Source organism: Phasianus colchicus, chromosome Z (assembly GCF_987193195.1).
Source record: "Phasianus colchicus chromosome Z, bPhaCol1.hap1.1, whole genome shotgun sequence".
NCBI classification, from domain to species: Eukaryota; Metazoa; Chordata; class Aves; order Galliformes; family Phasianidae; genus Phasianus; species Phasianus colchicus.
In genome coordinates, this window is record NC_143476.1 from 519,739 (window position 1) to 547,082 (window position 27,344).

The following is a 27,344-nucleotide window of genomic DNA, read 5'->3' on the forward strand; positions in this document are numbered from 1 at the left end:
ACATGGCAGTCACCTAGTCCAAGCCTTCTGGATCAGGCTGCCCTGGGTCTTGCCCAGTTGAGTTGGGAAGTCCTCCAAGGTTGGAGACACCATAGCCTCACTGGGCCAATCTTCTTGGGACCCTTCTGGGGAGAATAGTGCTTCTCTGATCTCGAGGGAGTGCCCATAGTGCCGTTTGTGTCCATTGCTCTGTTTGCCCCAGAAGTCTGGCTCCATCTTCTCTCTGCGTTCCAGCCAGTTTCGTGGCACGGAGAATGCATCATTCATCCTTAGTCAGTTCTTCACAGCTCCCCTTCCCTACTTCCTCAGCCCCATTCATTTAGTGATAGCTGTTGAGGCTGTAGGGTCTGATGCATTCTCTTACTGCTGTGGAAATTCACTGCGCTCCATAGTCCTTAGGTTTCCAATGGGCTTGATTCTGCAGAGGTGAGCACTGGTGAGAAGGGTGGTTGTGATCCTTCCTAGCAAGTCCTTGAATTTGTGCCTCTGTTTCTTTGGTGCAGAATGTTGTGATCCTCATCAGCTGAACAGTAGGAGACTTGGGCAACTAATTTCCACTGACTGTATAATTCAAAGAACATTTCCATCTTATAGGATCTTCTTGCTTCAGGCTAAGTCCTAGAGAACTTAACACAAATAGAGTCATTTTCATTGAACCAAAGGGTAAATCTTCTGTTGTCATCCTAAATGCTTGTGCTTATAGGGTTAACTTTTTCCTTTTACCTGCAGAGGTTGATTTGTTTTTACAGATCACCTTTACTGTCTCCTTCCACACCAGAGGGGCATTGTTTATTTCTGTTTTCATGTAGCATCCTTCCAGATGAACCGAGGGCAGCAAGCAGAGCTGTTATGAGACAGCAGACTCCCAGTGTGTGATGCCTCCCAGCGTCCCTGATCAGGATGCCTATTGTGTGCCCACCTAAGTAGGCTTCTGTGTACTTTAACTAATGTTGTGGTCAATGTGCTGTACTGTTTGGAAAGCATTTTGCATTTGTGCAGTTTTAATAGGACAAACTGTACTGTAGTCGTTGTTTGTCCAAAGGCATTTTCAGCTCTACCAGGTAGTGCTGACTGGATGATTGCTTGGATCTGCTGTAACATCTTCTAGGACCTTTTGCTGACGTTTGTTTCATATTTGCCCATTCCTGCTCAAAGTTTGGTAGGAGACAAGGTGGAAAACTGCAGGTGATGTGGTTTGATGTCTCTAAGATCTGTGGTTTACTTCTTATCCGGGACAATAGTTTTTTGTAAATGTGCTGACGGCATTACTGAGTGTAATTCTGACTGCCAATTTAAAACAAAAAGGTGAAATTGCCGCCTGCAGTCAGAGAATTAGACCCACTAAAAATGAAATTATAGATTTGAAAGACTGGTAGATTTGAAAGGCAGGAGGTACACCAACAAAATAACACAGTATGAAGATAAATTTGTAAATTCCTAATTAGCACTACACTCACTGATCTCACTAAGACCCATCTTGTGCCATTCAGGTTAAAATCTGGGACATCCCCAAGCACCTGCTAACAAAGAACATCACCACCCCAAAGAAGGAACTTCTTGGACATGCTCGAAGGGTTGGCCTCATTGAATGGCATCCCACTGCCAATAACATCCTCTTCAGCTCCGGCCATGATTACAAGGTGGGTTCATTCTCTGCAGAGCCCTCCTCTTGGGATGCTGTGTTTGTCAGGTTGTTTTGAAATTTCTTTTATTTCAAGCTGTAAGTTAATGATAAAAGACTTCGGAAATCTTTATGAGAGGGAAATTCCATGCTGACCCCAAAGGCAAGAGGCCATTGTCACGGGCTTCAAAAAGCCTGGCTCATTTTCCATTCTTCTGATGAACATCAGCCTACTCTGTTCTCCTTTCCTGTAGCAACATCCAGTGCCATATACCTTTGACTTCATTCTTGTCCTAGTGCAAATATCTGCACTGATGCTGGCCGTTTTTTTGTATAAGCTATGATTTGCCTTACGTACCAGAAATTATTTTAAATTATTTTAAATACATGATGGTAAGACCTATACTTGTAGAGAAGAGAGGAAGATGTGAAGAGCGTACATATATATACAAAGTCCCAGCTTGGCCAGGCAACAAACAGATGACTTTTTGTTCTTTTGCCTCAGATAATGATCTGGAACCTTGATACCAGGGAAGATGTCCTGTCAAACCCAGTGAAGATCCTTGATGCTCACAAAGATGTGGTCCTCTCCATGTCATTCAACACGGATGGCAGCCTCCTTGCCACAGCCTGCAGAGATAAAAAGATCCGTCTGATAGACCCTCGTGCAAGAACAGTCCTACAAGTAGGTTGACTTTAGGGCGTTTAGATCCAGCTGATCTCACCCGTGGAGCATTTCCACTTCTGGGTAGACTAATTGCCATTAAAAAAGACAGATCTGTGCTCAATATTCTTCCAGTCATTTAATGGTAGTACTGTCTTCTATTTTTCATGAAACAATTGCTGCCACTGTTAACAGGGTTTCTGTATCTTCTTACCAAGCTCTCTGCTCTCCGACACCCTTTGTGAAGTGCTCTAATTTAATAGCTTCCTTCTGAAGTCCTCTGGGATTCCTTGCTCTGGCTGACAGAGGTCAGGTGGTCAGCTGGACACAAGTGTACATCTGTCTGTCCTTTGTGTCTCTTGGTAAGATGATGCTGACTGCCTTTTGGAGGTACTTGCACACGTTTGTGTGCACAGAAAATCCAACAGTGCAAACTCCTAGGGATTCCCCTGATGTGAATATATGAATCACTAACCAGGGGAGCTTGACTGGGTTTTTGAGAATGCACTTGAAGAGTTTAAGCTACCTTTCTCAAATCCCTGTGAGATCCTGCTCGCTGTAGTTTTCAGCCCAATTGGGAAGATCTGCTGGATGCGAACCCAACTTCCCCACATAAGAATTTGAGGGTAGATACTCTGAGAGGTGCTTTCATTCTCAACTTCTTGGACTAGAAGTCTCAGGTAAAATGAAATATGGCTACACAAAAATGAACTGGTGTGCCTTAGCCCACCCAGATGAGCTTCATGGGCAATGGAAGGTGGTTTCTTGCTATGATGTGATTTCTCATGAAATTTTTTACTGCAGCAAGGAAAGGCGCTGTCTCTTACTCAGGAGTGGGTTTTCTCTTCCTATAGGAAGCCAGCTACAAGTCTCACAGAGCCAATAAAGTCTTGTTTCTCGGAAACATGAAGAAGCTGCTCTCTACTGGAACATCCCGGTGGAATAATAGGCAAATTGCATTATGGGATCAAGTGAGTTGAAACAGCAATTCTAACCTTACTATCTTCATTTTTCTCTCTTTTATTGTCACTTTAACTATTCCACCTGCTCAAGAATTGCTTTGTAACTGCAATTCAGAAGCAATCTGTCATATTCTTAAAGAGTGATAGGCTGTATTGTTAGGATACTATTACCTGTGTATGAATTTCTGAAAATGCTCTCAGCTCTTTGTGCACAGAATCCACCAGAACAAAGATAATGCTGTGCCTGGTGCAGGAAAAGGTAGGTCAAGAAAGTTAAAAGCAGCTGTTAGTGGTCTTACTGGCAGAATTGTTATGGGTACTGGAAGCTAAACGAATTCTAGATAAACACACAGCAGAGCCGTGAAGGGAGGAAAATATGTGCTTTATTTATTATTTTTGATTGATTTGTGACGATTATTTACATTAGGTAGTATTTGCCTCTTTCAAGACATGCTTCCTTGATGACTGCTGGCCTTACGAAACCTTCCTCTTCCCCCCTCATATGCAGCAAGACACTTGTCCTCTGTTCACCACATCACTATACCCTCTGCATCAGCTAACCTTGCAGCACAGTCCTCTGCCTCTTTTTCACACCATCATCCTTCGTAGCAGACAAAGCAGGTAGACCAGCTCCCTGATGTACCATTTGACTGTGTTTGGACATGGCTTCTCTGCATATGACAGACAACTGTGCTGCCTTCCAAATGCTTCCCACAAAGCTGAGCTGTGCTGAGACGTACTGGTGTCATTACAGAGCAGCTCTCCAATGTCACTCCAAGGTTGGGTTCATGTAAGCTGTTCCTGACTAGAGGCAGCTGCCAGGTGATTCCAGCTGTTTGTTTTTCCTGTGTCCTACACAGAATGACCTTTCTGTGCCTTTACTGGAGGAGGATCTGGATGGCTCCTCAGGGCTCCTGTTTCCTTTCTACGACTCAGACACAAACATGCTTTATATTGTGGGAAAGGTAAGTGCTTTCCATGTTAGCAAACGCTGTCTGATTGTTCTCTTAGTCAGTGTTGTGCCATCCATGTTGCTGAGGCTGAAGTCGTAGATGCTTCTGAGTCACATTAACCTGGAGATATGGACCAATGGGATGGGGTCTGAGAATGCTGGAGAATCAGGCCACATTTTCTACTGCAAACATGTCACTGTTATTGTGGGGACGTGGTAGAGTCCTAACTTCTCTGCATACAGGGTAAATGTTTTGGTAGGAAGTGCTTACATTCTTGACCTCGCGCAGCTTCTTGGGTCATGCGTTCTCCTCAGACTCTCATGCTGGACAGGAGAGCCTGGCTTATGTTAATTTTCTTTGCATTTAGGGTGATGGAAATATACGGTACTATGAGATTAGCCCTGAGAAACCATACCTGAGCTACCTGATGGAATATCGCTCTCACTTACCGCAGAAGGGAATAGGTGAGTGGCAGCTTGTTTGCTTAATGTTACAAAAGGGTTGTGACTTCCAGGCTTAGAAGCTGATGGGGTCCAAAATATCATTTCATGTGTAGAAAAGAGAGTGGGTTAATTTCAGTCTCCATCCTGGGACAGTGGTTGGCTTGGCCCAGCTCACCTATGTATCTCAGGTGGTCACACCTTGGAGAGGTTTCCTTTGACCGGCAAAGTATGGACTGGGGAAGTCTACCAGTGACCACTGCATCCCCTCCACATAGCTGGTCAAGATGGAAAGGATTGTAGACTGGATTTAGAGGTGGAGCATGTTCCTTGCTTGCTAAGACTTTGCCTCAAGATTTCCAGCTCCAAACTCTGCTGACATTGTTTCTACTCTGGGATTTCTCTGTGAATAGTGCCTGCCACACGCTGCCCTTGCTCCTTCCACTTGCCTACCTTCTTCTGCACTTTCCATTCAAGCTAGACCTCCTGCAACTAGGTCAGCCCTCCTCCAATCAAAACCCTTGCTCATTAACCTGCACCAACATTACTCCATTGTTGGACTAATTTAATTTATAGAATTTGGGTTTCAGCTCTCATATCTCAGCTGTAGCCCTTCTTTGAACATTTTCTAGTCTATCCTTTAGGTCAAATTTCCCAACAGATGCAGATGAGTTTTTAGCACCATTTGCCACCCCTACATGCTGCCTATAGACACTTCTATTCTTCCTTGTTGGTACAAATACTTAAGAGCACTGGATTTTGTGCCTACAGGTCTCCTACAGGAAACTGTTGTTAAAAGAGAGTAAATTATTTAAAACTGAACTGGAAGATCTCTCTGTTATTCAGTTTTTTCCACTGATTTCTCACTGGAGCTACCAAGCACTTGAACATCTTAAGTGGCTCTGCCAATCCCTGAAACACACATGATGCTGGGTGAAAAATTAGATTTTCAGACCCTTATACTCCAATCTAATTTAGGACAGAGCTGGGGGGGAGGTACTGGCCTGGAAGCACCCTTGCTCTGACCCATCCAGCTATTACTGTGGTGTTGGGAGGTCCTGAACTCCATTCCTACTGATTATGATAATTAAATCCTGTGGCATCTAGGTCTGCTAGGTCTGTCCAGTGTTGGTCACTCCATTTGCAGTTTGCAAGAATGAATAATCAACAGGAGGCTCAGGTCAATCACTACAGATCCTGTATGTAACCTTGTGGTCTGGAAGGAAAAAAAAGATTGAGTTTTACTTGTAATTTGTAACACTGAGCCTGTTCTGTGTTAGGATTCCAGACCATGCTGCTATTGAGCTGGCACTCTGACTCATGTTTGTTGGCCCTTCTTCCATGATGGTTGACATTAGCTCTCCTAGGAAGATTTGTATCTTGTTTCTCTTATGCTTTCCCAACAGGAATGATGCCAAAAAGAGGCCTTGAAGTGTCAGCTTGTGAGATTTTCCGTTTTTACAAACTGATTCCAACCAAAAGCCTGATTGAGCCCGTCTCCATGATTGTCCCTCGACGGGTAAGTAAGCCTCAGGTCACGCATGTGCCTGGGATGGATATCAGTGAGTAACAGCGCAGTGCCTCCTCTGTGACTTCTGGATGTCAGGAAGAACAAGAGATTTTCTCTTTCCTTCTCCAAGGAACAAAGTTAGTCAACTGGTGGGGCAGCCCTGCCACCAAATCGTGGCTTGGGTAACTCAGAGTTAGATCTCTGCGTAATGGCCAACTTTCCTTCCAAACACATACTCACCAGACTGCTCTGCTTGTGTGTAACAAAGGGTCTCTCTGATTATCAGGACAACTAGCTGGCTGTAAACTTCTAGTTTGGTAACATAGGAGTTTGGTAACGTAGGGTTAATGTGTGTTACTAACTTCTCCTCAGTCTGTTGACTGGATGTGAAAGGGCTTTACTGGCAGGAATTAGAATAGGCCGTCAGACGCTCTGCTTCTGAGCTGGGGTGAGGAGGAGAAAGTCTCCGGGCAGGTGAAAAGATTTTACGTACATTCTGGTGGCATACTCCCTGCTCTGAGATGGAATGAGCTCCTCCCTCCACCATGTTCCAGTATGGACGGTCTAAGCCCAAACCTCTCTGATGTTGTGACTGTTCTGTTTGCTTGCAGTCGGAGTCGTACCAGGAAGACATCTACCCCTTGACCACAGGAGGGCAGCCAGCAATGACGGCACAAGAGTGGCTGAACGGAGTTAACAAAGGTCAGCACATGGAGAGCTCCCCAGCCCTTCAGCTCCCCAGGGCTTGGGTAAGCTGCTGCTGGCTCTCTGGCCTGAGAAATACTAATGGAGCTAAAGGAGAGATGTAACAAATATAGCTGTCAACTATAATAATCCGAAATGTTCCTTACTGTGAACTCCAGAGACCTCTCTTGTCAAGCGCCTCCATGTCCATCCCTGCAAGTTGCTTGAATGAATTGTTTTCAGCTGATTTCTGAACATGGTTTGTGAGTGCTAACCAGTCACCTGACTCTCTCCGTAGGGCCTCTCTTGGTATCCTTGAGACCAGGCTCTGGACCTGTGAATTCCTTACTGCAGCTTCCTGAGTCAGAGCCACCTGTGAAAAGTCCTGACCTGAACAAGAGTCAGGGAGGAAGAATGTCACCGGAGGAGATGCAGAAGAAAAGTGAGATCAAAGACAGCAGAAACCAGCTGAAAGTAGAGGAGAGGTTGCCGAGAAATGAGCACATGCGTCTCTCCAATGGCTTTGACGTATTTGAGAGTCCACCACCAAAAACTGAAAATGAGGTGTGAAGGTGTTGGGTGAAGGGTTTGGGACCATGGGGGATATTCAGAGATAGCTGGCAAAAAGATGCGGTTCACAAGGTGATGGAATCTAGAGAGGGTTTATTTTGCAGAGTCTGGAAGCGTGCGAGATCTCTGTGGCAAGTGGGAAGCCCATTGGCAGCTCAGAGACATTTTTGAGTATGTGCAGCTTGTTTGCATTTAGGAACCCTTGAAGGTTTTCATTCCCCATAGTCATGCTTAGTCCCTTTTGCTTAGGCAAGGCTTTAGCATCTGAGCTTGTCAGGGGCAGAAATCTACTGACCTCAGTTTTCCAGTGGTGTGAAGAAGGATATTCTTCATGTTTCTGAACCTGCCCCATGAGGTTACAGAAGCATCTCATTCAGAGCTTGGGTCATCTGCTGCGTGCACAGTGAAACGTGCATGCTAGTCTAAACAGAGGGGAAAGAGCACGAACAGAAGAAAAAGGAAAAAAAAATCCCTCAGGTAGGACGGTAGGAGATCCTGGAATCTAAAATGCAAATACTCTCCTCAGCTTCAGCCATCAGGAGGAAGGTTATATTATCTACTGAATTAAGTGGATGTACCATTACTGACCAAGACCTACTTTCACAGTGCAGGTGATGACTGCTGCTGGTCTGCCTGTAAGCTGAAAGCCCTCTCTTTAAGTGCTGTTTCTCTGAGAAGTTGACAGGATCAGTGGCGTTTGTTAGGATAAGTCTATATTTCCTCACTGTAACAGAAGTAAAATGTGGCTTTTCTTACAGCTTCTGCAGATGTTTTACCGACAGCAGGAAGAAATTCGTAGACTACGTGAGCTCCTAAATCAGAGAGAAGTCAAAATTAAACAACTGGAGCTGGAGCTCAGAAACGTCTACATGGACACAGGCAGGTATTGAATGTTCCAGCCTGTGGCTCTTCGCACCCTCAGCAGACTTCATTTATTGCAGAAGACTCCTATTTTTTTTTTTATTTTTTTTTTTGCTGGCGGAAAAGCTGATGCTTCAGGCAGCATGGATTTCCCTGGCTTGTGGTGGTCACATTTCCCTAATCATCACCAGACAGTTGTTGGTGGACTTGCCGTGCTTCTTCAGTCTCCTCTTGCTTGCCAAGTCACTTGTGTCTGAAGCTCATGCATTAAGGTAGTGACAGACTTTGGAAAATCTTGCTCTTGTCCTGGAGAAGCCACCTGTTAAGCTCTAGGACCAAAACCTGTTTCGCTGCTCCTTCACACGATGGAAGAGTAAAGGCAGCTGCTTGCTTCTTTTCCCACCTCTGACTCCAAAGTGATCCTCGTGCCACCTTCTGCCTCACGACTCAGCCCTGCGTCAGGGGGCTTAACAGTACTGCAGCTGCCCTCACCTGGTGCTGGGGATAGTCCTGCTCCGTGCAGGAGGTTGCACTGGGGCTGCCAGCAGTCAGCACTTTGGCAGTAGGTGAAAGAGGGCTGCTCTGTTTGGAGATGCCACAAAAAAAGGGGCAGTGATGCTGGCTGGTTCCCACCAGCAAAGCTGCAGGTGTAAAGATCTCTAGGTCCTCTGAGTCAGGGGCTTCTTTCCTTCCTTCTACCAAAGACTCCCAGCCCGCTGCAAACCTTTCAGCAACGGTGCTAGAAAAGCTATCTCAGCCACAGGCGAATCATGGGACCACAAATAGCCCTTCCTGTTCTGTGCTCACAGCTGCTGCCTTCTTAATTCCCAGGTGCCAATGCCTTGTCCTCTTCCTGCTGGGCTCCTCCTTCCCCCGTCTGCTGCACATTCCAGCAGGCTGCCCCATCACCCCAGGTCCCACAGTTTGCTTATCTGTGCCCTGTGGCACCAGCTCGCTGCCATCCCTTTGCATAGGATGAGAGCAGCTGCAGGCTTCAAGTCCCACCCTTGTTTTCAGGCTGGCACTGGTGATCATCTTTGTGCAGGGGCTGTCCCCAGCATGGAGAGCTGGGCCAGCACGAGGGAGCACATGGACTCCCCAGCCTGGTTGGTGTCCTCGGGTCTCACTTGCTCATGAGAGGTGTGAGCTGATGAGGCCTGGCATGAAGAGAAGTGGGCTGTCAGCAGCCCAGGGATCTGAATGCAGCAGCAGCAGCAGCGGCTCCCAAGAGGGAATAATTTTCCTTGGCCTAAATGCAGAGCTCATGGAGATGTCCCTGTCCTAAACCAAGCAAGCAAACACTGGTTAGCCTGTAACTGCACATCTGTTGTGGCACATGTAGTAGTGAATAGTATGCCTTGCTGGCTCTATGTAACCTGATGCTTTCCCAAATATTTTCCATAATCAGTCTCCTGCAAACAGCCCCCTGATTACGGGCTAAGCACCATCTGTGCTCATGTGAGACACTTTCCTGATTTCCCAGCAGCGAGCTCAGGGGCACCAAATGCTCATGTATGGGAATCATGCAAAGATTGGCAGCTCATTTTCTTTACAGCAAGAAGTTCACCCGGCTTTCAAAAATACTTAATTCATTTCTACATAGCAGCAACAGATGTGGGTGCTAAAAAGTCAAACGTTCTTGTTTGTTTCTGCATTATTAAAGAGAGGGAGTAGTTGTAATGTTTTTCAGTAAAAGCCCTTAGCATCAGTCACTTACTGAATAGAATAACCTGAGTTGGAGGAGTCTGATAAGGTTCATCAATTCCAACTCCTCTTTAACACTACTTTTTGTAAAAAAAAAAAATAAAAAAATGAGGATTTATATTATGTTAAGAACAGCTTTGTTGAATCAAACTTTCACGTCCTCCGGAATGGGCTTTCCTGCACCCTGGGCACACTCTCCAGTATGCAGTTAGATGCAAAAAAACACACCACAGATACACAGCTTTAAACCAAATACGTGCATCTTACTCCAGAAGTGGTCAGGCTTTCTCACCAAAGAGAACAACTAAATAAGAGTTCCAAAAGCTCACCATGCCATGCCAAGAAAACCTGACAGCTCTCAGGCTTCAGAGCCATTTTCACAGTGTTGTCCCAGGAATATGGTACCTAGGTTTCCGTGCTGTTATTATCAGAAGGGCAAGTGCTTGATATGACTTTGTCAGTCACCGTATGTTTTTAATCTGTTGGATTTTTTTTTTTTTCTTATTTTTCCTACAAAATAAATTATTTAAATTATTTCCTAGTCAAAATAATTTTTCCACGGAATTTGTACTTTCTCTTGAGGACTGTTTCTTCATCATGCTACGACTGGATGGCATAGAAAGTTTTCAGCCACCACGGTTCTCGTCTTAGATTGTTGTGTTGTGTTGATTTCAGCATTTCTAGAAAAAAAAAAAAAATCATTTAGGCTTTGCTGGCAGCCTTTGATAAGGCAAAACAGTGTAATCAAACCTGCTCTTTTAGACAGTACGCCCATAAAAGTGTAGACTGTGAAATACACTTCAATTTGGAGCTCAAATGCGACCATAAATCTTTCAGATAGAGAAAAAAAAAAAAAAAACGGAGAAAATGTAGTTCTGGGCTAATGAACTGTGCCTAAATTGACTTCTGTGATCATTTTAACAGTTTCTAAAACTCTTAACCGCTTTGTAAAATAAAATAAAAAAAAAAAACAAAAAACAAAAAACTGTAAAACATGGGGATAAAAAACAAATTTGTGCAATGAAAAGCAAATATAATTGAACAATAAATATATTTAGAGTTTTTTTTTTTTGATACGTGCAAGGTTGTTGGCTTCTTATTGTCATTGCATTTTTAAAGTGACTAAACATTAGGCCAAATGAGAGGATGGCTATCCTGAAGAAGCTCAGAAAGGAGCATCGACTGTTGTCTCTTTTGCTTTGTGTGGACGTGTGGTCTTAGCTTTCCCATCTGTCCCTGATGCTGTTCATCCATCTCAAAGCGTTCTGCACCACACTGCTATGTCTATGAATAAACCAGTCCTTTCTGGAAATCTCTTGCTGCACGAGGAGATGTTCCCTGACCAAGTGTACTCTGACCAGCAGATGTTACGCTCCAGGAGTGTTCAATATATTAATACTAAATTTACTTAATTGAAGATGTTTGCCATTGCGTGGGATTTTGAAATTGAAGATGTTTGCCATTGCGTGGGATTTTGAAATTGAAGTTGTTTGACATTTCATGGGATTTTGATTTAACAGAGCGACGCAGCAATTACTGAATTTTAAGTGTCACAAAATAACAACTGCAGTGTACAGATGGATCACAGTGCAAATGAAGTTCACAGTACTTGCACTAATTACTTGCTCCCCATTCATAAATTGATTCATCAACCAGGGAGTGATCAGCAAAACTCATTCACCTTTTAACAGTCCCATATGGCCAGTGCATAAAGCCAGTGGAGACTACTGTGGCCTGAGTGCTGCTGTGCCAGGCATGTTAGAACTCCAGTATGAACTGGAGTCTAAAGCAGCCAAATGGTAGGCCAGCACTGACATTGCTGATGCCTTCTTTTCCATTCCTTTGGCCACAGAACGTAGGCCACAGTTTGCTTTCACCTGGAGGGGCACTCAATATATCTGCAACCGTTTCCCCCAGGGGTGGAAACACAACCCAGTCATTTGCTATGGGTTGATCCAAACTGCACTGGGACAGGGCAGTGCTCCTGAGTATACATGATATCGTTGTGTGGGGTGATACAGCAGAGGAAGTTAGAATAATCCAAATCCTCCTGCAAGCTGGTTTCGCTATTAAGTGAAACAAAGTGAAAGGACCTGCCCAGGAAATTCAGTTCCTAGGAATAAAATGGCAAGATGGGCATCGTCACATCCCAGCAGGTGTGATCAACAAAATCACTGCTATGTCTCCACACACTAGCAAGAAAGAGACACAATCTTTTCTAACCGTAGTGGTCTTTTGGAGAATGCACATTCCAAACTATAGCCTCACTGTTAGCCCTCTTTGTTAGGCAATGGCAGAAGAAGAATAATTTTTGTGGGGTCCTGAGCAGCAGCAAATGTTTGAGCAGATTAAACAGGAGATAGCCCGTGCCGTGGCCGTAGGGCCAGTAAGAACGGGACAGGATGTAAAGAACATCCTCTACATTGCTGCTGGAGAGAAAGGTTCCCTCCACCCATCATGCTTCTGATGCCACTTGGAGTAAGTGGATTGCATTGATTACACAGGAATCATAGAAGTGATCATGGACTGGTGTGAAGGCAAAAAGTTTGGACCATCAGCAGCAGAAGAGGTATCGTGTGCTAAAGAGGCCCCACCATACAATGAATTACCAGAAAATGAGAAGAAATTTGCCCTGTTCACTGACGGATCGTGTCTTATGATGGGGAAGCATCGCAGATGGAAAGCTGCTGTGTGGAGCATCACACAATAAGCTGCAGAGGCCACTGAAGGAAAAGGAGAATCAAGGCAATTTGCAGAGGTACAGGCTGTCCAGCTGGCCTTAGATGCTGCTGAACGGGAGAGGAGGCCAATGCTTTATACTGACTGATGGATGGTGGCAAATGCCTTAAAGGGTGGTTACAGCAGTGGGAGCAAAATAACTGGCAGTGAAGGAGTAAATCTATTTGGGCTGCTGAGCTGTGAAAAAACACTGCTGCCCAAATAAAGGATGTGGTTGTAAAGGTGTGCCAGGTAGATGCTCATGTGCGCAAGAGTCAGGCTACTGAAGAACAGCAAAATAACCATCAGGAGGACCGAGCTGCCAGAACTGAGGTGGCTCAAATAGACCTGGACTGGCAGAACAAGGGTGAATTATTTCTAGCTCGGTGGGCTCATGAGACCTCGGGCCATCAGGGGAGAGACGCAACATATACATGGGCTAGAGACCGAGGGGTGGACTTAACTATGGACGCTATTGCACAGGTTATTCATGACTGTGAAACATGTGCCATAATTAAACAAGCCAGGAGGATGAGACCTCTCTGGGGGGGAAAGCTGATGGCAAAAGTATAAATATGGGGAGGTGTGTCAGATGGATTAGATCACCTTGCCACGATCTCGCGATGGAAAGCATCATGTGCTTACCATGGTGGAGGCAACCACTGGGTGGCTTGAAACACATGCAGCACCCCATGCTACTGTCTGAAACACCATGTTACATCTTGAGAAGCAAGTCCTTACGTGACATGGCACTCCAGAAGGAATTGAGTCAGATAATTGGACTCATTTCAAAAAACTCCCTTGTGGATATTTGGGCCAAAGATCAGGGCACTGAATGAATTTATCACACCACCTCTTATGCACCAGCTTCTGGTAAAATTGAATGATATACTGGGTTGTTAAAAACTATGTTGAAAGTGGTGGAACATTTAAGCACTGGGAGAAGCATTTGGCAGAAGCCACCTGGTCGGCCAATACCAGAGGATCAGTGAGTCGAGATGGTCCTACCCAATCCAGCTCCATACATACTGTAAAGGTAGATAAGGTCCCTGTAGTACATATAAAGAGCATGTTGGGAAAAGCAGTTTGGGTCCTTCCAGCTTCTGGAAAGGGCAAACCTCTTCATGCAACTGTTTTAGCTCAGGGACCTGGGACCACTTGGTGGATGATGGAGAAAAATGGGGATGTTCAATGTGTACCACAGGGAATTTAATGCTGGGGGAGTGCAGTAATTCCATTCCATGTATGCATATGCATATAGATATGTGTGATGTGTGTAATGCATGTTAATTACTGCTTGTTTGTGTATGAATATATGCCAAGCATGATGTAGTGATGTGGAATAAGGGGTGACACGTCACGGTTTTGTGATTTTTGTCATTGTTATTCCACATCGTAACATCATGTAAAGCAGTGAGAGTTAAAGAATTAATGTTCTGTCTGTGGACTGCTTTTTATGGGCATTTTGGTTATCGGAGGGAAGAGGAGGGAGGAGCGGCATTTCCCAGAGGACTTCAGCCAAGGGGAAGAAAGGTGGAGCTTCTGCAAGGACGGCAGGCTCTCTTGGTGTCTGTAACACAGCAGCGAAGCACATGGTCCCCCTTCAGTCTGTAGAGATAGGCCTCAGTTTTGGACATTCTCTCTCTCATTTTGTTTGACTTTTTGGCCTCAGTTCCACTTGTAACGTGTTGGATTGTTTTATCTTAACGTTCCTCATCAGATTGTTGCCACTGCTCTTAAACCCAAATATGATCTCCCTTTCCCCTTTCTTCCCTCCACCCGAGGCTCAGGCTCTGCCTCATTACTGGCTGCTAAACAATTAACACTTTTTGTTTCTTGCTGTCTCTCTCTCAGCTAACCAGGGAGAAAGTATGTGATTCCCCTGTGGTCTATATAGCACGGCCTATTGACAATGCCCACATCCTTGACCCTGAGTCCAGGTCTATCATGTAGCCCCTGCTCCGAAGTGTCATGGTCCTTATGGTTGTGAGCTGAGCTCTAGGCCACAACAGAGCAGAGAGGATTTTCAGAGCTGCAGCAGACAACACTACATCCGAGAGCATCATCTGTCTTCACCTGGAAGAGATGAAAGTTTCAGCTGTGGTGCAGAAAACCTGCCAGGATCACAGGGTGTGCAGCATCCTCAGGGACCTAGTCCATCTGGTGGAGAGGGAAACTGCTCCAAAACCTCAAGTCCTCTCAAAAGCCTTGAGAACTGAAAAGCACAGTGGGAGATGCCTCTGCAAGAGCCAAGCAAAGCGCCATTGCTTAGGGGCAGCCTGCACGGGCTTTGCCTTCTGGATCATCAGGGACAACTCCCCCAGTTCTGGAGGTGGCACTGTTGAAGGCAGCAATGTTCTGTTGCGGGACATTTGTTCTCCATCTGAAAAGACCAGAAGTTTTGACTGAAGGGCATCTATCTGGTCTGAAGCTGGTGTGAAGACAGAAGAGAGCTGGGGGGGCAATGCAGATGCAAGCTTGCCATGGGAATTGACCAGCTTGCCCTGCTTACTGGCTCTGTTCACTGCAGGCCAGGCAGCACACCTGACCATGACAGGTACAACTTGCTGCACCTTATTCATGCTCCCCCTGTTCTCCATCTTTAGAAGCCAAAGTATCACCCACTGTCACAGCTGCCTCGAGCTCAATTGCTGGGAATGACAGCAAAAGGATCTGTGCCATCAGACCAGATGCGAGCCTGGAGATCCCCATATTGCCCCATAGTGGCCTTGAATGGGGAGGGGTTGAGTGTGTGGCTATGCTGAGGCCCTTTCTTGGGGTGCAGGTGAGAGAGAGGCTGGGCACCTGCGTGCTGCAGAGTTGCCCCCTCAGCCTCAGGTCTCTGCCAGGCAGGTGACTTCAGTCCAAGCAGGAAGAGTCCTACACTCTTACAGGTTGTAGCTTTCTCCCATGGGCGGAGGACCAGCTCCAGTGAGATGCACAGCAAGGGTGGGCAAGCTCTGAGTCCAGCTCTGGGGTGGTAAAAATGCTGTATTCTCTGTGTGCATTGCTGGGTATGAACACTGTGCAGATCTAGTAGGTCGCATGGCAGGAGATGAATACCTGCTGGATCATGCCCACACCATCACTGATTGGGCACGTGTGTCTGAGTGTCTCTGCTTTCCCTAGCTCTTGTTGCCTGTGACTGTGAGAGAAGCAGAACCATCTTGAAGATATCTATCAATCCTGGGCTCTGGCTGCCCAACAGATGCCATCCTGAGGAAAGGAGGCCTGGACTTTGGCCACAACAACCCCATGCAGCGCTACAGGCTTGGGGATGAGTGGCTGGATGACTGTGAAGAGGAAAGGGACCTGGGGGTGTTGGTTGATGTTCGGCTGAACGTGAGCCAGCAGTGTGCCCGGGTGGCCAAGAGGGCCAGCGTCATCCTGGCCTGCATTAGAAATAGTGTGGCCAGCAGGAGCAGGGAGGTGATCGTCCCCTGTACTCAGCTCTGGTGAGGCCGCACCTCGAGTACTGTGTTCAGTTTTGGGCCCCTCACTGCAGGAAAGACATTGAGGCCCTGGAGCGTGTCCAGAGAAGGGCAACGAAGCTGGTGAGGGGTCTGGAGCACAAGTCCTATGAGGAGCGGCTGAGGGAGCTGGGATTGTTCAGTCTGGAGAAGAGGAGGCTCAGGGGAGACCTCACTGCACTCTACAACTTCCTGAAGGAAGGCTGTGGTGAAGAGGGGTTTGGCAACAAACAGGACCTGAGGAAATGGCCATGATTTGTACCAGAGGAGGTTTAGGTTAGACACAAGGAAGAACTTTTTCTCTCAGAGTGGTCAGGCACTGGAATGGCTGCCCAGGGAGGTGATGGAGTCGCCGTCCCTGCAGTGTTCAAGAGGCGTCTGGATGAGGAGCTGTGAGATCTGCTTTAGTGCTTGTGGTAGCACTGGTGGTGGGAGGACGGTTGGACTAGGTGATCTCGCAGGCCCTTTCCAACCTTGCGATCCTATGAACCTCTCTGGCTCTAAGAATGCTGATAGGCTCTGAGAACAGCTTGCATTTGGCGGAGGCAAGGCAGCACAGGCTGCAGCTTCTCAGCACCGCGTCTTCCCGCGCTGCTGCCCCGCCACAGAAGACACCGGAAGGTCGCTCAAAGAGAACGGCGCATGCGCAAAGCCAACGCGCCCTCCCGGTTGTCGGCCGTAGCTGCGCCGCTCCTCGTACGCATGCGCCTGCCGCATCCCTGCGCCACGCTTCCCCGACTGCGGGCCGCGCCTTCACCTTCCTCTTGCGCACGCGCATCGCCTCTCTTCCGGTTCCGGCTCCGCTCCTCTTCCGGTTCCGGCCCCGCTCTGCAGCCGGAGCAGCATGTTCCGCATCGAGGGGCTGGGGCCCAAGATGGACCCGGAGGAGCTGAGGCGAAAGATGCGTCGCGACGTCCTTACGTCTGTCCGCAACTTCCTCATCTACGTGGCGCTGCTGCGGATCAGTGAGTGCGCGCGGCTGCCGGCGGGTATCCGGTTGCGGGGAGAGGCGCCGCTCTCGGAGCAAGGCCCGGCCGGGCACCGCGCTGCACGCCTGCCGCAGCCGAGCCTTTCGGAGCGCCGCGCCGCTCGGAGGCTCCCGAGCCGGCTGCCGGCTCGCTCATGCTGTGCTGCTTTCTCTTTTCAGCTCCCTTCGTCCTGAAGAAGCTGGACAGCGTGTGAGCTCTTTGAGAGCTGCACGGAAGACTCGGCTTCTGAAAACGCGCGGCGAACTGCTTTCCTTTTATTGTTACTTAAACGTTGTTCCGGAGGCGGGCATCTGATCCTGAATATTCCTTACCATGGCCTTGCAGGCATAATCGGAGCCGAGAGCGATAGTGCAGTGGGAAGTGTGGGGCAGATGTCTGTTCTGTGTGCAGGTACTCGCAGAGCACTGTGGAGCATCAGCAGTGTTACGATGGAACGACTCGGGTACCTTTTTAAAACATATTCGTCTTCCAGTACAAAATCTGAAGCATTAGCAGGTTGCTTTGTTGTGCACCTGCTTTTAAACTGCCGCGTGCTATGGCTGTCGATGTCCCTGAACCTGTCTGTAAAATTACTTTGCTACTGAATTCAGTGCAGAGGGAGTTTGATTTTAAATAAATGGGAGAGCAATTCTGTCATGTAATGAACAACTCTGGTACTGACTTATTTCTGGTAATCACCAGCTAAAGTAGACGTTCTTTGGTAGTATTTCCCTGGCTTTCTAAGGCTTACGTTCTCCACCCTCAGTATCAATGTGTTGAAGAAAAGCAAAGGAAAGTGAGAAAGATGAGCAAGACAATTATATATTTTTCCAGTTTCTAGATATGTGGTTACTCACATGTGAAACACAAATGTGTAGTCAAGACTCAGAAATAAAAGCAGAAAGGGTTGGCTCAGTATTGTCCAGCAGGCCTGTGCTAGTTTGCCATTCCAGTAGAGCCTCATGGACATTGCATTTATGCAAGGTATAAAGCATGAGCAAGGCTGTACTACCATAATCTGTGAACTATTAACAGGATTTTAGACACAGCAGATTTTCATAATGCCTCTTGTATGCTGAATCCAGCTCTTGTCACAGTTACAGATTGCCATGTACTAGTTGTTCAGGAGGAGTGTTACTTTGTGCAGGCGTTGCATGCAGTATTCTTACCTCTGCTGTTGCTGATGCAAAAAAATTGGTCAGCTTGCTTTGCAAAGAGGGTTATAGTTTTCCTCTCTGAAAGAGAGAGCCCAGTTCTAGGGCTGGTACTTACTGTTATGAACTGATGGACCTGACTTGCCACCTGACTTGCCAGGTGTTATGAACTGATGGAGCTGGATTTTCATGCATTTTGAGTTACTTCTCTGTGTAAGTCTAAAGGGATGCGTTTAAGATTTTGTTTCCTTAAATCAGACATGCAGAGAGATCTGAGTGTTTCTGAAATTCATACTTAATTCTTTTAAGTCATTTTCTCCTAGTGTTAGCAAGAGTGTCTGCATGTACCTGTAGTGGAGGCACTGCTTGTTCTTCATGTATTGGGTGAAGTCTGTTACCTTCATGGTCCGGATTGGCAGGCTTTAGTGCTTGTAGGAAGCACAGTAGAAATATTTGTCCATTTGCAAACACTTTTCAGGGCTAAACACCGCTGACCTGTGAGCAGTGTTGCATACCTCTCATCCTGGAGAAAATGTACTTGTTAAGAGTGGGCTTGAATTGGCTGTTAGGAGCTCTTGAAGACTGTTCTAGAGAAGTTTCTTTCAGGAATATAAGAGATGAAGCCATCTGCTTATTAAAATTGGACAAAATAAGTAGGCTTTTTTTTTTTTGACTGCGATCTTCTGCGGTCTCCAATATGCCAGGCAGTTGCTGTACTCCACTGCTCCAGGGAGGACTGAGATGCAGTAAGAGGCTGAACGGATTTCACTGCAACCTGACTGATGACTGCTGTCTGTTGCCTCTTCACTTCTGTGGCATTCCTACCAGTGTAAAGATACACTACTGTGGTGGTGTGTCTCCAGCCTTGGGGAAACAGCTACTCATCTTCCAAGCAGAAGTGTGTGTGTTGAGCAGATGGTCTGGATGGCAAGACAGATAGCAGCAGTAGAGTGTAAGTCTTAGTGAAGCTCAGAGGCTGGGATATTCTGCAGATATCCCAGAAGGCTGGGATATTCTACAATTTCTTAGCTGATTTTATAGCTATTGACAGTAGGAAGAAAATTTTCTCCACTAATTTTAAGTTCTCATTAACAGAATTTTTCTTTGTGCTCTGTATCGGGGATTTCCATCATCTACCTGTGATGCAAGTCCTAGTGATAGGAAAAGCCCCTCTTAGGGGTCAGAACTCAAGGAGACCCCATCATTTAACTTGCTTTGATGCAGACTGGTTGTAGGCTTGTCTTGATAAAGGATTCAAGATTGAAAGCAAAGAAGAGCAAGAAGGCAACTCTTACTGCTGTTTGTGTGCAGTATCCAGAGGAAGACGTTTTGTAGAATCAGGTAACTTCCCAAGCAAAGGTTTGTTTAAAGTTACTGTAATAGGCAAGCAGCACTACTATGAGTTGTTCTTAAAGTTAGGGGCTGCTTTTATGCAAAAAAAAAATTAATTCTTCCAGGTGACTTCCCTTTTGAGGGAAATAAGGGGCCCAATGGGTGGGCCACACCCTTCTAGCAGGGAAGTGTGCTGCTGCTCTGGGGCTTTGGTCAAGGACATTACTAGAAAACTTCTTGGCCTGGTTCGCTCCTCTGATCATTATCCCTCCCTGATAGCTCAGGCTGGCAGTGATGAGGTTGCTGAGGGAAGGCTGGGGACTATCAAAAAGGACTTCAGGAGACTGGGGCAGTTAGTTGATGGAGCGAGAGTACAGACAGGGTTTTCCTCTATCATTTCAGTGGTGTGGAGGGATTCCAAAAGGACCAGGACCATCTGTTAAATACATAGCTAAGAGGCTGGTTCATGTCCAGCTTACCTCCCAGGTCCTTTTCCACAGGGTTGTGCTCTATCCTTACATTCCCCAGCTTTTACTGATAGTGGGGTTTGCCATGATCAAGCTGCAGCACTTGGATTTGTTGAGGTTTTCCTGGGCCCACTGCTCAGTCTGTCTAGATCTCTCTGGTTGGCATCCTATCCTTCAGGCATGTCATCCACACCACATAGCTTGGCATCCACAAGCTTGAGGTTGCACTCAGTTTCACTGTTGATGTCACTGATGAAGATATTAAAGGCCCCAGCACTCACCCCTGGGGGACACTGCTCATCACTGATCTCCATCCAGACATTGAGCCATTGACCACCACTCTCAGAGTTCAGTCCTGCAGCTGGTTTTTGTCCATTGAACAGTCCACCCATCAAATGCATATCTTTCCAATTTGGAGAGGTGGTTGATTCACCATTCCTGGTTGTGTTTAAAAGCCGTTTGGATGTGGTGCTCAGGGACATGATTTAGTGGAGGGTTGTTAGTTAGGGTAGTTTGATTAGGTCATGGTTGAAATCAATGATCTTTGAGGTCTTTTCCAACCTGAGTGATTCTGTGATTGGAGAGAAGGATGTTTTGGGAACCGTGTAAAAGGCTCTACTGAGGTCCAGATAGATGATGACAGTGTCTTTTCTCTCATCTATTGATGCAGTCACACCATGCTAGAAGGCAACTAGGTTGGTCAGGCAAGACTTGCCCTTGGTGACACCATGTTGGTCCTCCCGTATCCCCTCTGCTGTCTTCCATATGCCTTAGCATAGCTTCCAGGAATATCTGTTCCATGATCTTTCCCAGCACAGAGGTGAAGCTGACAGGTCAGTAGTTCCCTGGGTCATCCTTCCTACTCTTCTTAAAAATGGGTGTGACACTGCACTTTTTCCAGTCATCAGGGTCTTCACCTGATCACCATGAATGTTCAAATGTCATCAAGAATAGCTTCGTGACTACATCAGCCAATTGCCTCTGGACTCAGGGATGTATCTCATCAGGATGCTCAGACTTCCCAAGTGATCTCAAACTTGATTTTCTGTGTGAGGAACAGAAAATCCCCCAGCCCCCACTTTCAAACCCATCCACTCAAGGGATGTGTGAAGAACAGTTTCCAGTGAATTCAGGCAAAAAATTTGTTGAATACCTTGTCAGCAACTGCCCTGTCTGTATTGCTTACAAAGGGGGATGCACCTTCTTGGACTTTCCTTTTCCAGCTGATGTACCTACAGAAGCCTTTCTTACTCTTCTTTACCCCCCTTGCCAAGTCCAGTTCCACTTGGGCCTTGGCCTTCCTGACCCTGTCCCTACTCAGCCTAGCATCATCCCTGTATTGCTCCCACATTACCTGTCCCTGCTTCCACTGCCCGTGCATTTTCTTCTTGCTCTCCAGCAGGTCCCAGCTCAGCCATGCTCTTTTGCTTTCCTTTCCTGACTCCCTGCACTTGAGGATGGTCCCCACTTGCACCCTAAGAAAAGTTTTCTTGGAAAATCTGACAGTTCTGCTTCTCTCTGTTGTTCTCAAGGACAATTACCCAGGTGGGTAACTCCCTGAAGAGCTGGAAGTTGGCTTCTCTAAAATTTAGCATTCTGATTTTACTCTTTGTCCTATATCCTTCAGAAATGTGAATTCCAGCATTGCATGGTCACTGCTGCCAAAGCAGTCTCCAGTCCTGATATCACCAACCATTTCACTTGCACTGCTGAGCAGCAGGTGCAGTATTCCATTCCTCCTGTTGGGACCGTCTATATTACTTGATTCAGAAAGTTATCCTCAGTGCATTCCAGGAGTCTCCTGGATTGCATGCAGCCTGCCATGTTACTTTTCCAGCAGATGTCAGGGTAGTTGAAATCCCCCAGTGATACAAGAATCTGTGATTGTGATGCTCCTGTATCAGGAGGAAGAAGGCCTCACTAGCAGGCTCTGCTTGCTTGGGTGGCCTGTAGCAGGCACCAACCACAGGGCTTCCTTTGTTGCCTTGGTCTCTAACTCTCACCTTGTCTTGCTCATGGCCATTCTTAAGGGACATCTCTTCACATTCTATTCCTTCCTTGACCTCCTCCCCTCCTTCCTTGCCTGTGCCTTCTGGAGAGCTCGTAGTCATTGATAGTCATTGATAGCCATTCCAGTCTTGGAAATCTTCCCACCAGGGTTCAGTGCTGGCAATTACATCATGCTTTTCTAATAGCATCATGGCTTCCAGCTTCTCCTGCTTGTTTCCCATTCTCGCTCTCTTTCTAATTGTTTAAGAGACGGACATGCAGCTAACTGGATGTGACAACTAGTTAACAACCTTGTGAAGGCATCAGGGCAAAAACTGTACTGTAACACTCTTAGGAAAGGTGCAGAACAAACACATGTTGTGTACAAGTGCAATGGAGAAGTCAGGACTTAGTCATCGTGCTTAAGGTATTCTTGGGTATTCCCCCCCCAGCCACAACCCTCCACAACCACCATGTGGAGGGAGAAGCACGGCTGGTACAGCATGTGCACAGTGTGTGATAGCAGGCACTGCACCTGTCCCAGTTGGAAGGGACCACAGTATGGCATAAAAGACACTGCCAACCCCACAGCCAGTGTTGCTCACCTCAACACATCCTCAACCACCCCAGAAGAAGGAGGAGGATGGACCCTCAGGACATCATGGGATCTGCTGTGGTGACTTGCTATTCTTCCCTTTGTTTTCTATTTCCTTCTCTTTTTTTTTCCCCCTTCTTCTCGCCCATCTTTTAATAAATAAAGGTACACTCTTGCTCAGTCAAGACCTTGACTCTGTTCCAAGCCTTAATTCAAAGGGATTGGGATCAATGTAATGAACCACAAGCCTCTTTGCCTTGCAACACGTTCTGAGACATTGCCTAAACACAGCCCTGCGAGCTGCAAAAAACACGTAGCCATGCTTTCCATTTTGATGAAGGAACTTGAGAACTGGTTTCAAGATTGCCAAGAAAAGACCATCCTTTCTTTTGGTGTATTTGCAACTCCATTTTCAGTCAACATAAATACATTACCTGCGCATTTTCAGATAGATTCTGTAGAGCTGCCATTGGATATTCAACTCAAAAAATGGATCACCCCTCTTTGCCAGACTTTTGTGAGAGCTCTCTTACCAGGGAGAAACGGCCCTTGCTTCACAATCACACCTTATTCACATTGTTGCTTTTCAGCACTATGTATGATGTTTGTGAACAACTAATTTGAAAGAATCAAGTGCAACAGGAGTAAAATTGCATCCAAAAAGTCTCCAAAGGACATCTTGGGAACTCACCCAGAATTGCTACCATTGCTTTTGAACTAGAGTGATGTCTTAGCTTCCTAAAAATGAGATCGTGTATCCCAGTAAACAACTAGTTCACTGTTTTGGTTGCAGTCTTTTATTTGTGTTTTAATAAAAAAATATTTTTTTTAAAATAAGCGTTCTTTGGTTTGTTTGTTTGGTTTTTTTTTAGTTATATAAGTTATATATATATATATATATATATATATATAGTTATATAAGTTAAGTTATATAGGTTATAACTGCATTATACATTTTATGTGTGGTCCAAGACAATTTCTCTTCCCCCAGTGTGACTCAGGTGAGCCAGAAGGTTGGATGCTCATGTCCTGTTACAGCTTGGAGGAGCATGCTTAATTTAGGCCTAGAAGATTTGGGAGAGGAAAGCTTTCTCCTTACCACCCTGTTGCCTGGGAGTTGAGGAAGCTTCTCAGAGGTGACATGTGCCTTACAAAGGGGCAGGCAGGAAGAGCTGCTGCTGTGATGGTGCTGGGCACAGATGGCTGCACTGTGAGCTGCTGGGCTGTGTGTGGACCTGGGCATGCTTGATTGTAGTTAAACCTACCCTCTTTCAGTTTAAAGCCCTTAACCTTTGTCCTATCCTTACACTTGTGATAAAAAGTCTCTTCTCCACTTTACTGTAGACCCTCTTTAATGAGTAGAAGGCCACGATGAGGTCTCTTCCACCTTGGGAGGTTCTGTGGCTCTAGGATTGTACACAGGTGCAAACAAGCTGCACAAGCCCTAGGACAGAGACATCAAGTGAAAATGGCAGGGCAGAGCTCTCGGTGGGAGGGCAGGGAAGAGGGATTGCCCCAGCTGTGCTGCCCAGGAATGTGATTTAGGAGATGCTCGTGACAAATTGGATTTCCTACCCCTCCCATACAGTTCAAGCACTGGTGCTGGAGTAAGACACAGCTAGTGGAGAAAGCAGGCAAGAAAGTACTCAGAAATAAAATCAGTCCCAACTACTCTTTCTGAGACCTCAATCACTTTTGTGGGGGAGAAGGAAGGAACTGACCAAGGCACCTTGCTCCTCCACGATGAGTATGTTTTGTGAAGGAGATCTTCATACCTTGTTCTGCAATGTTTCTCCAGAGTCGCACCCCCATCCTGGAGAGGGATCATCAGCCACCTGAAAGGACAGCACTCCTTCCCCTTAGGGAATATCACCTTTCTCTAGTTGCTCGAACGTATGCCAACAAAGTAGAGAAATACCAGAAACCTCCCCTGCTGGAATCAGATCAGGATGTTTACCACTGGTGCGTACCAAAGGGATTGCTGAGGCACAGGGGAAGTCTTGCAGAAGCACAGGAGGGAGGTGAAGTAGATAATGCTGGAGCCTTGGTGCTACCTACCATGTTGACCCTTTCACCCCATCAGCAGAATCAATACTGATATGTACACTAATGGCTGTGTTTGTACAAACAAAAAAGAATTTCTCCATCTATCCAGTACACTTCAGTTTGCCTCTCCAGAATCTGTCTCTATGGGCTCCACACAGCCAGTCTGACTGTGCAGAGATACATTTCCTGGGTTTCACCAAGCCAAGCCTGGAAAAAAAATAATGCATCTGCCAATTCAAACTGAAGGAACAGTTCTCCCTCACACATGCGTACTCACCCCCTGCTTCTCAGGTTTGGTGTATGGCCATGTCCTCTCTAACACCATGTGTGTTAAGTCTGGGGTGGATGCACTGCACTGGATTTACATGGCAAAGTTTTGGTTGGAGGGGTGGAATCTATGAGGAGAGTCCAGAAGACCCATGTTAGGAAAGAACCATCTCCAGCTGGCTCCACAAGGGACCTTGTGCTGGCAAAGCTGAGGCAGTGAGGTGGTACTGCTGTCAGCTCATTGTCCTACAATCAGCTAATAATAATAATAATAATAATAATAATAATAATAATAATAAAAATACACAGCTGTGCTTTCCATACAGGATAAAGGACTTTGAGAATTCAAGATTGCTGAGAACATCTTTTTTTGGTTTTGCAGATTTACATTTCTGCTTTCCGTCAACATAAATACGATACCTGGGAAATTCCAAATGGAGTCTGCAGAGTGGCAATCAGATATTCAACTAAAAAATCTGACCGCATCTCTTTACTTTTACAAGCCCTATTTACCAGAGAAAACCATTCCTCACTTCACAACTCACCTCACACATGTCAGCACTTTCGGCAGTATGTCCATCTGTGAACAGCTGCTTTCAAGGAGGAAGCGCAGGAAGAGTAAAATTTCATCAAAAATCTCTTTGAGACCTCACTAAGCTCAACAAGAATTGCAAACACAGACATCAGACGAGAAACTGATACGTCAGTTTCACACAAACAAGATCACATACCCCAGCAGTTCCCTGTTTTTGTATCTCTTGTTCTTTCCATGGAAACAAATAGGAGGCACTGCTTCCAGGGCAGCCTTTGTGGATGTGGCTCAAGGCAGTTCCAGTTCACTCCGTGTAATCCAAGCAAAACAAAAGGTTGGATGTTCGTGCCTGGTAAGATTTACTGGCTACAGATATTGGCTCTGTGGTTACAGACTCGTGTTGGAGCAGTGCAGGGGAAGCCCACGCAGGGTCAGTTCAGGAAGCATAGCATCCCATGTGGACAGGGGCAGAGAGTGAGGAGGAAGGGGCAAATGACTGGCACCTTCTGCTCCTCATCTGTGGAATATATAACCAGCAATAAGGCAAACAGCCTTGTATGATGATTGGTGTGACCGTGGCCCAGCCTGCAGAGGTCCTGTCCAGCTGACTGAAATGCCAGCGTAACCAAAACCAGGCAGGTTCATATGCTGCAGGCTGAGTCTCCCTTGCATAGGAAAATGCTTGGGTAGACCTTCCCAGATAGGACAGCCCTGGCAACGTGTCACCTTGGGAGCTTGGTCAGCCAATTCACTGCATCAGCTGTTTCTTTCTTTGTTTCTTAAGATAATCGCTACTGAATAACTTCCTTTTTTATTTAATATGTTTTCCTGTCTGAATGTCTGAATCTGTAGCCTTTGGAGGGAAGGTTATGGGACAGGACAAGGGCTTTTACGTAGGAATTCTGCAAGTTTCCAGTCAGTTTGTCTACTCAGATGGTACATGAGCAAATCCAGCCACTGTACGCAGTGCCTGGGACGGCTGTGCAGCAACACTGGTGTTCACAGAAGTCAGACCACCCCCATCTACAGTAACAGATATCCAGAGGGAGCACAGCTTTCCCTCCATTCAGTCTCTCACTTCAGTTCTGCAGCAGGTACAATCATCCCCATCTCACTGAAGAGACCAAGTCTGTCAGATAGACATCTGAGTACGCACACTTAGAGCTCTGCTTCTCACTGGACCAGACCTGAAGTCTGTTCCTTTCAACTAATTCCAGCCAGAAGGTCTGGTGTGAATTGCAACTCATGTTGGCTTTGTTGGTCCAGGAGAGTCAGCAGTGCCAAATACAGCACGATTCTTTTGGTGGCTGTGTAGGGTGGAAGATGTGTTCGCACGGAGAGCTTAACTGAATGACAAAATCCAAAATGGAAACGGCGTGACTCCTTTTAACGCTGCTGTAGCAGAGCTGTCAACTGAGCAGCTAATCTGAAGGGGAAGCAGAATGCTAAAGAGCTTAAATGGAGAAACAGAGACATTAGAAACCCTATGGTAGTGACCTCTGTTAAGGACGAGGGAGGAGACTGCGTACATTCTCGTGCAGGAGTGCTGTTGGGGAGAGCTGCATCCTTTGCTGACGTCAGAACTGTGGGAGAGGTATTATTTTTCTGCAGATCAAGTAACAATAAATAAAGCAGTGCTCAAACTCACCGGATGCTCTGGGTATTATGTAAACTGAGTGCATAACACAGGGCAAAAACACACCTGAACTGATTCTACAGCAACATAAATCTGAATAGTACTGTTAAGGAGAGCAGAACTATGCCAGCATGGGTGGACTCGTGCCCTCACCTCAACACTGCATCACTGTGGGCACAGTGAAAACATACAGTGTGGTCC

The 27,344-nt window shown here is 46.3% G+C and overlaps 2 protein-coding genes across 5 annotated transcripts in view; both read left to right on the forward strand.

Moving 5' to 3' along the window:
* The window catches only part of CORO2A (coronin 2A), a 47,571-nt gene extending 36,556 nt beyond the window's left edge, over nucleotides 1–11,015 (forward strand). For 3 of the 4 annotated variants that reach the window (XM_031609550.2, XM_090131527.1, XM_090131529.1), the window contains 9 exons: nucleotides 1,491–1,640; nucleotides 2,127–2,306; nucleotides 3,140–3,256; nucleotides 4,108–4,212; nucleotides 4,568–4,664; nucleotides 6,047–6,159; nucleotides 6,762–6,852; nucleotides 7,133–7,398; nucleotides 8,163–11,014. In XM_031609550.2, coding sequence (XP_031465410.1) covers nucleotides 1,491–1,640; nucleotides 2,127–2,306; nucleotides 3,140–3,256; nucleotides 4,108–4,212; nucleotides 4,568–4,664; nucleotides 6,047–6,159; nucleotides 6,762–6,852; nucleotides 7,133–7,398; nucleotides 8,163–8,294 — 1,251 coding nt within the window. In that variant the 3' untranslated portion in view covers nucleotides 8,295–11,014. Of the gene's footprint in view, nucleotides 1–1,490; nucleotides 1,641–2,126; nucleotides 2,307–3,139; nucleotides 3,257–4,107; nucleotides 4,213–4,567; nucleotides 4,665–6,046; nucleotides 6,160–6,761; nucleotides 6,853–7,132; nucleotides 7,399–8,162 lie in introns of all 4 variants that reach the window. The other variant, XM_090131526.1, reaches the window with a different exon arrangement.
* A 5,929-nt stretch (nucleotides 11,016–16,944) lies between these two features.
* TOMM5 (translocase of outer mitochondrial membrane 5) lies at nucleotides 16,945–17,794 on the forward strand. Its single transcript, XM_031609547.2, has 2 exons — nucleotides 16,945–17,122; nucleotides 17,305–17,794. The coding sequence occupies exons 1-2, from the start codon at nucleotides 17,002–17,004 to the stop codon at nucleotides 17,337–17,339; spliced, it is 156 nt and encodes a 51-aa protein (XP_031465407.1). The 5' UTR covers nucleotides 16,945–17,001; the 3' UTR covers nucleotides 17,340–17,794.
* Nucleotides 17,795–27,344: the final 9,550 nt, after the last annotated feature.

Coding starts and splice junctions, on each gene's coding strand:
- TOMM5 (XM_031609547.2), top strand. CDS start 17,002: ATGTTCCGCATCGAGGGGCTGGGGCCCAAGATGGACCCGGAGGAGCTG. Junction 17,123..17,304: donor CGTGGCGCTGCTGCGGATCA/GTGAGTGCGCGC, acceptor TTCTCTTTTCAG/CTCCCTTCGTCCTGAAGAAG.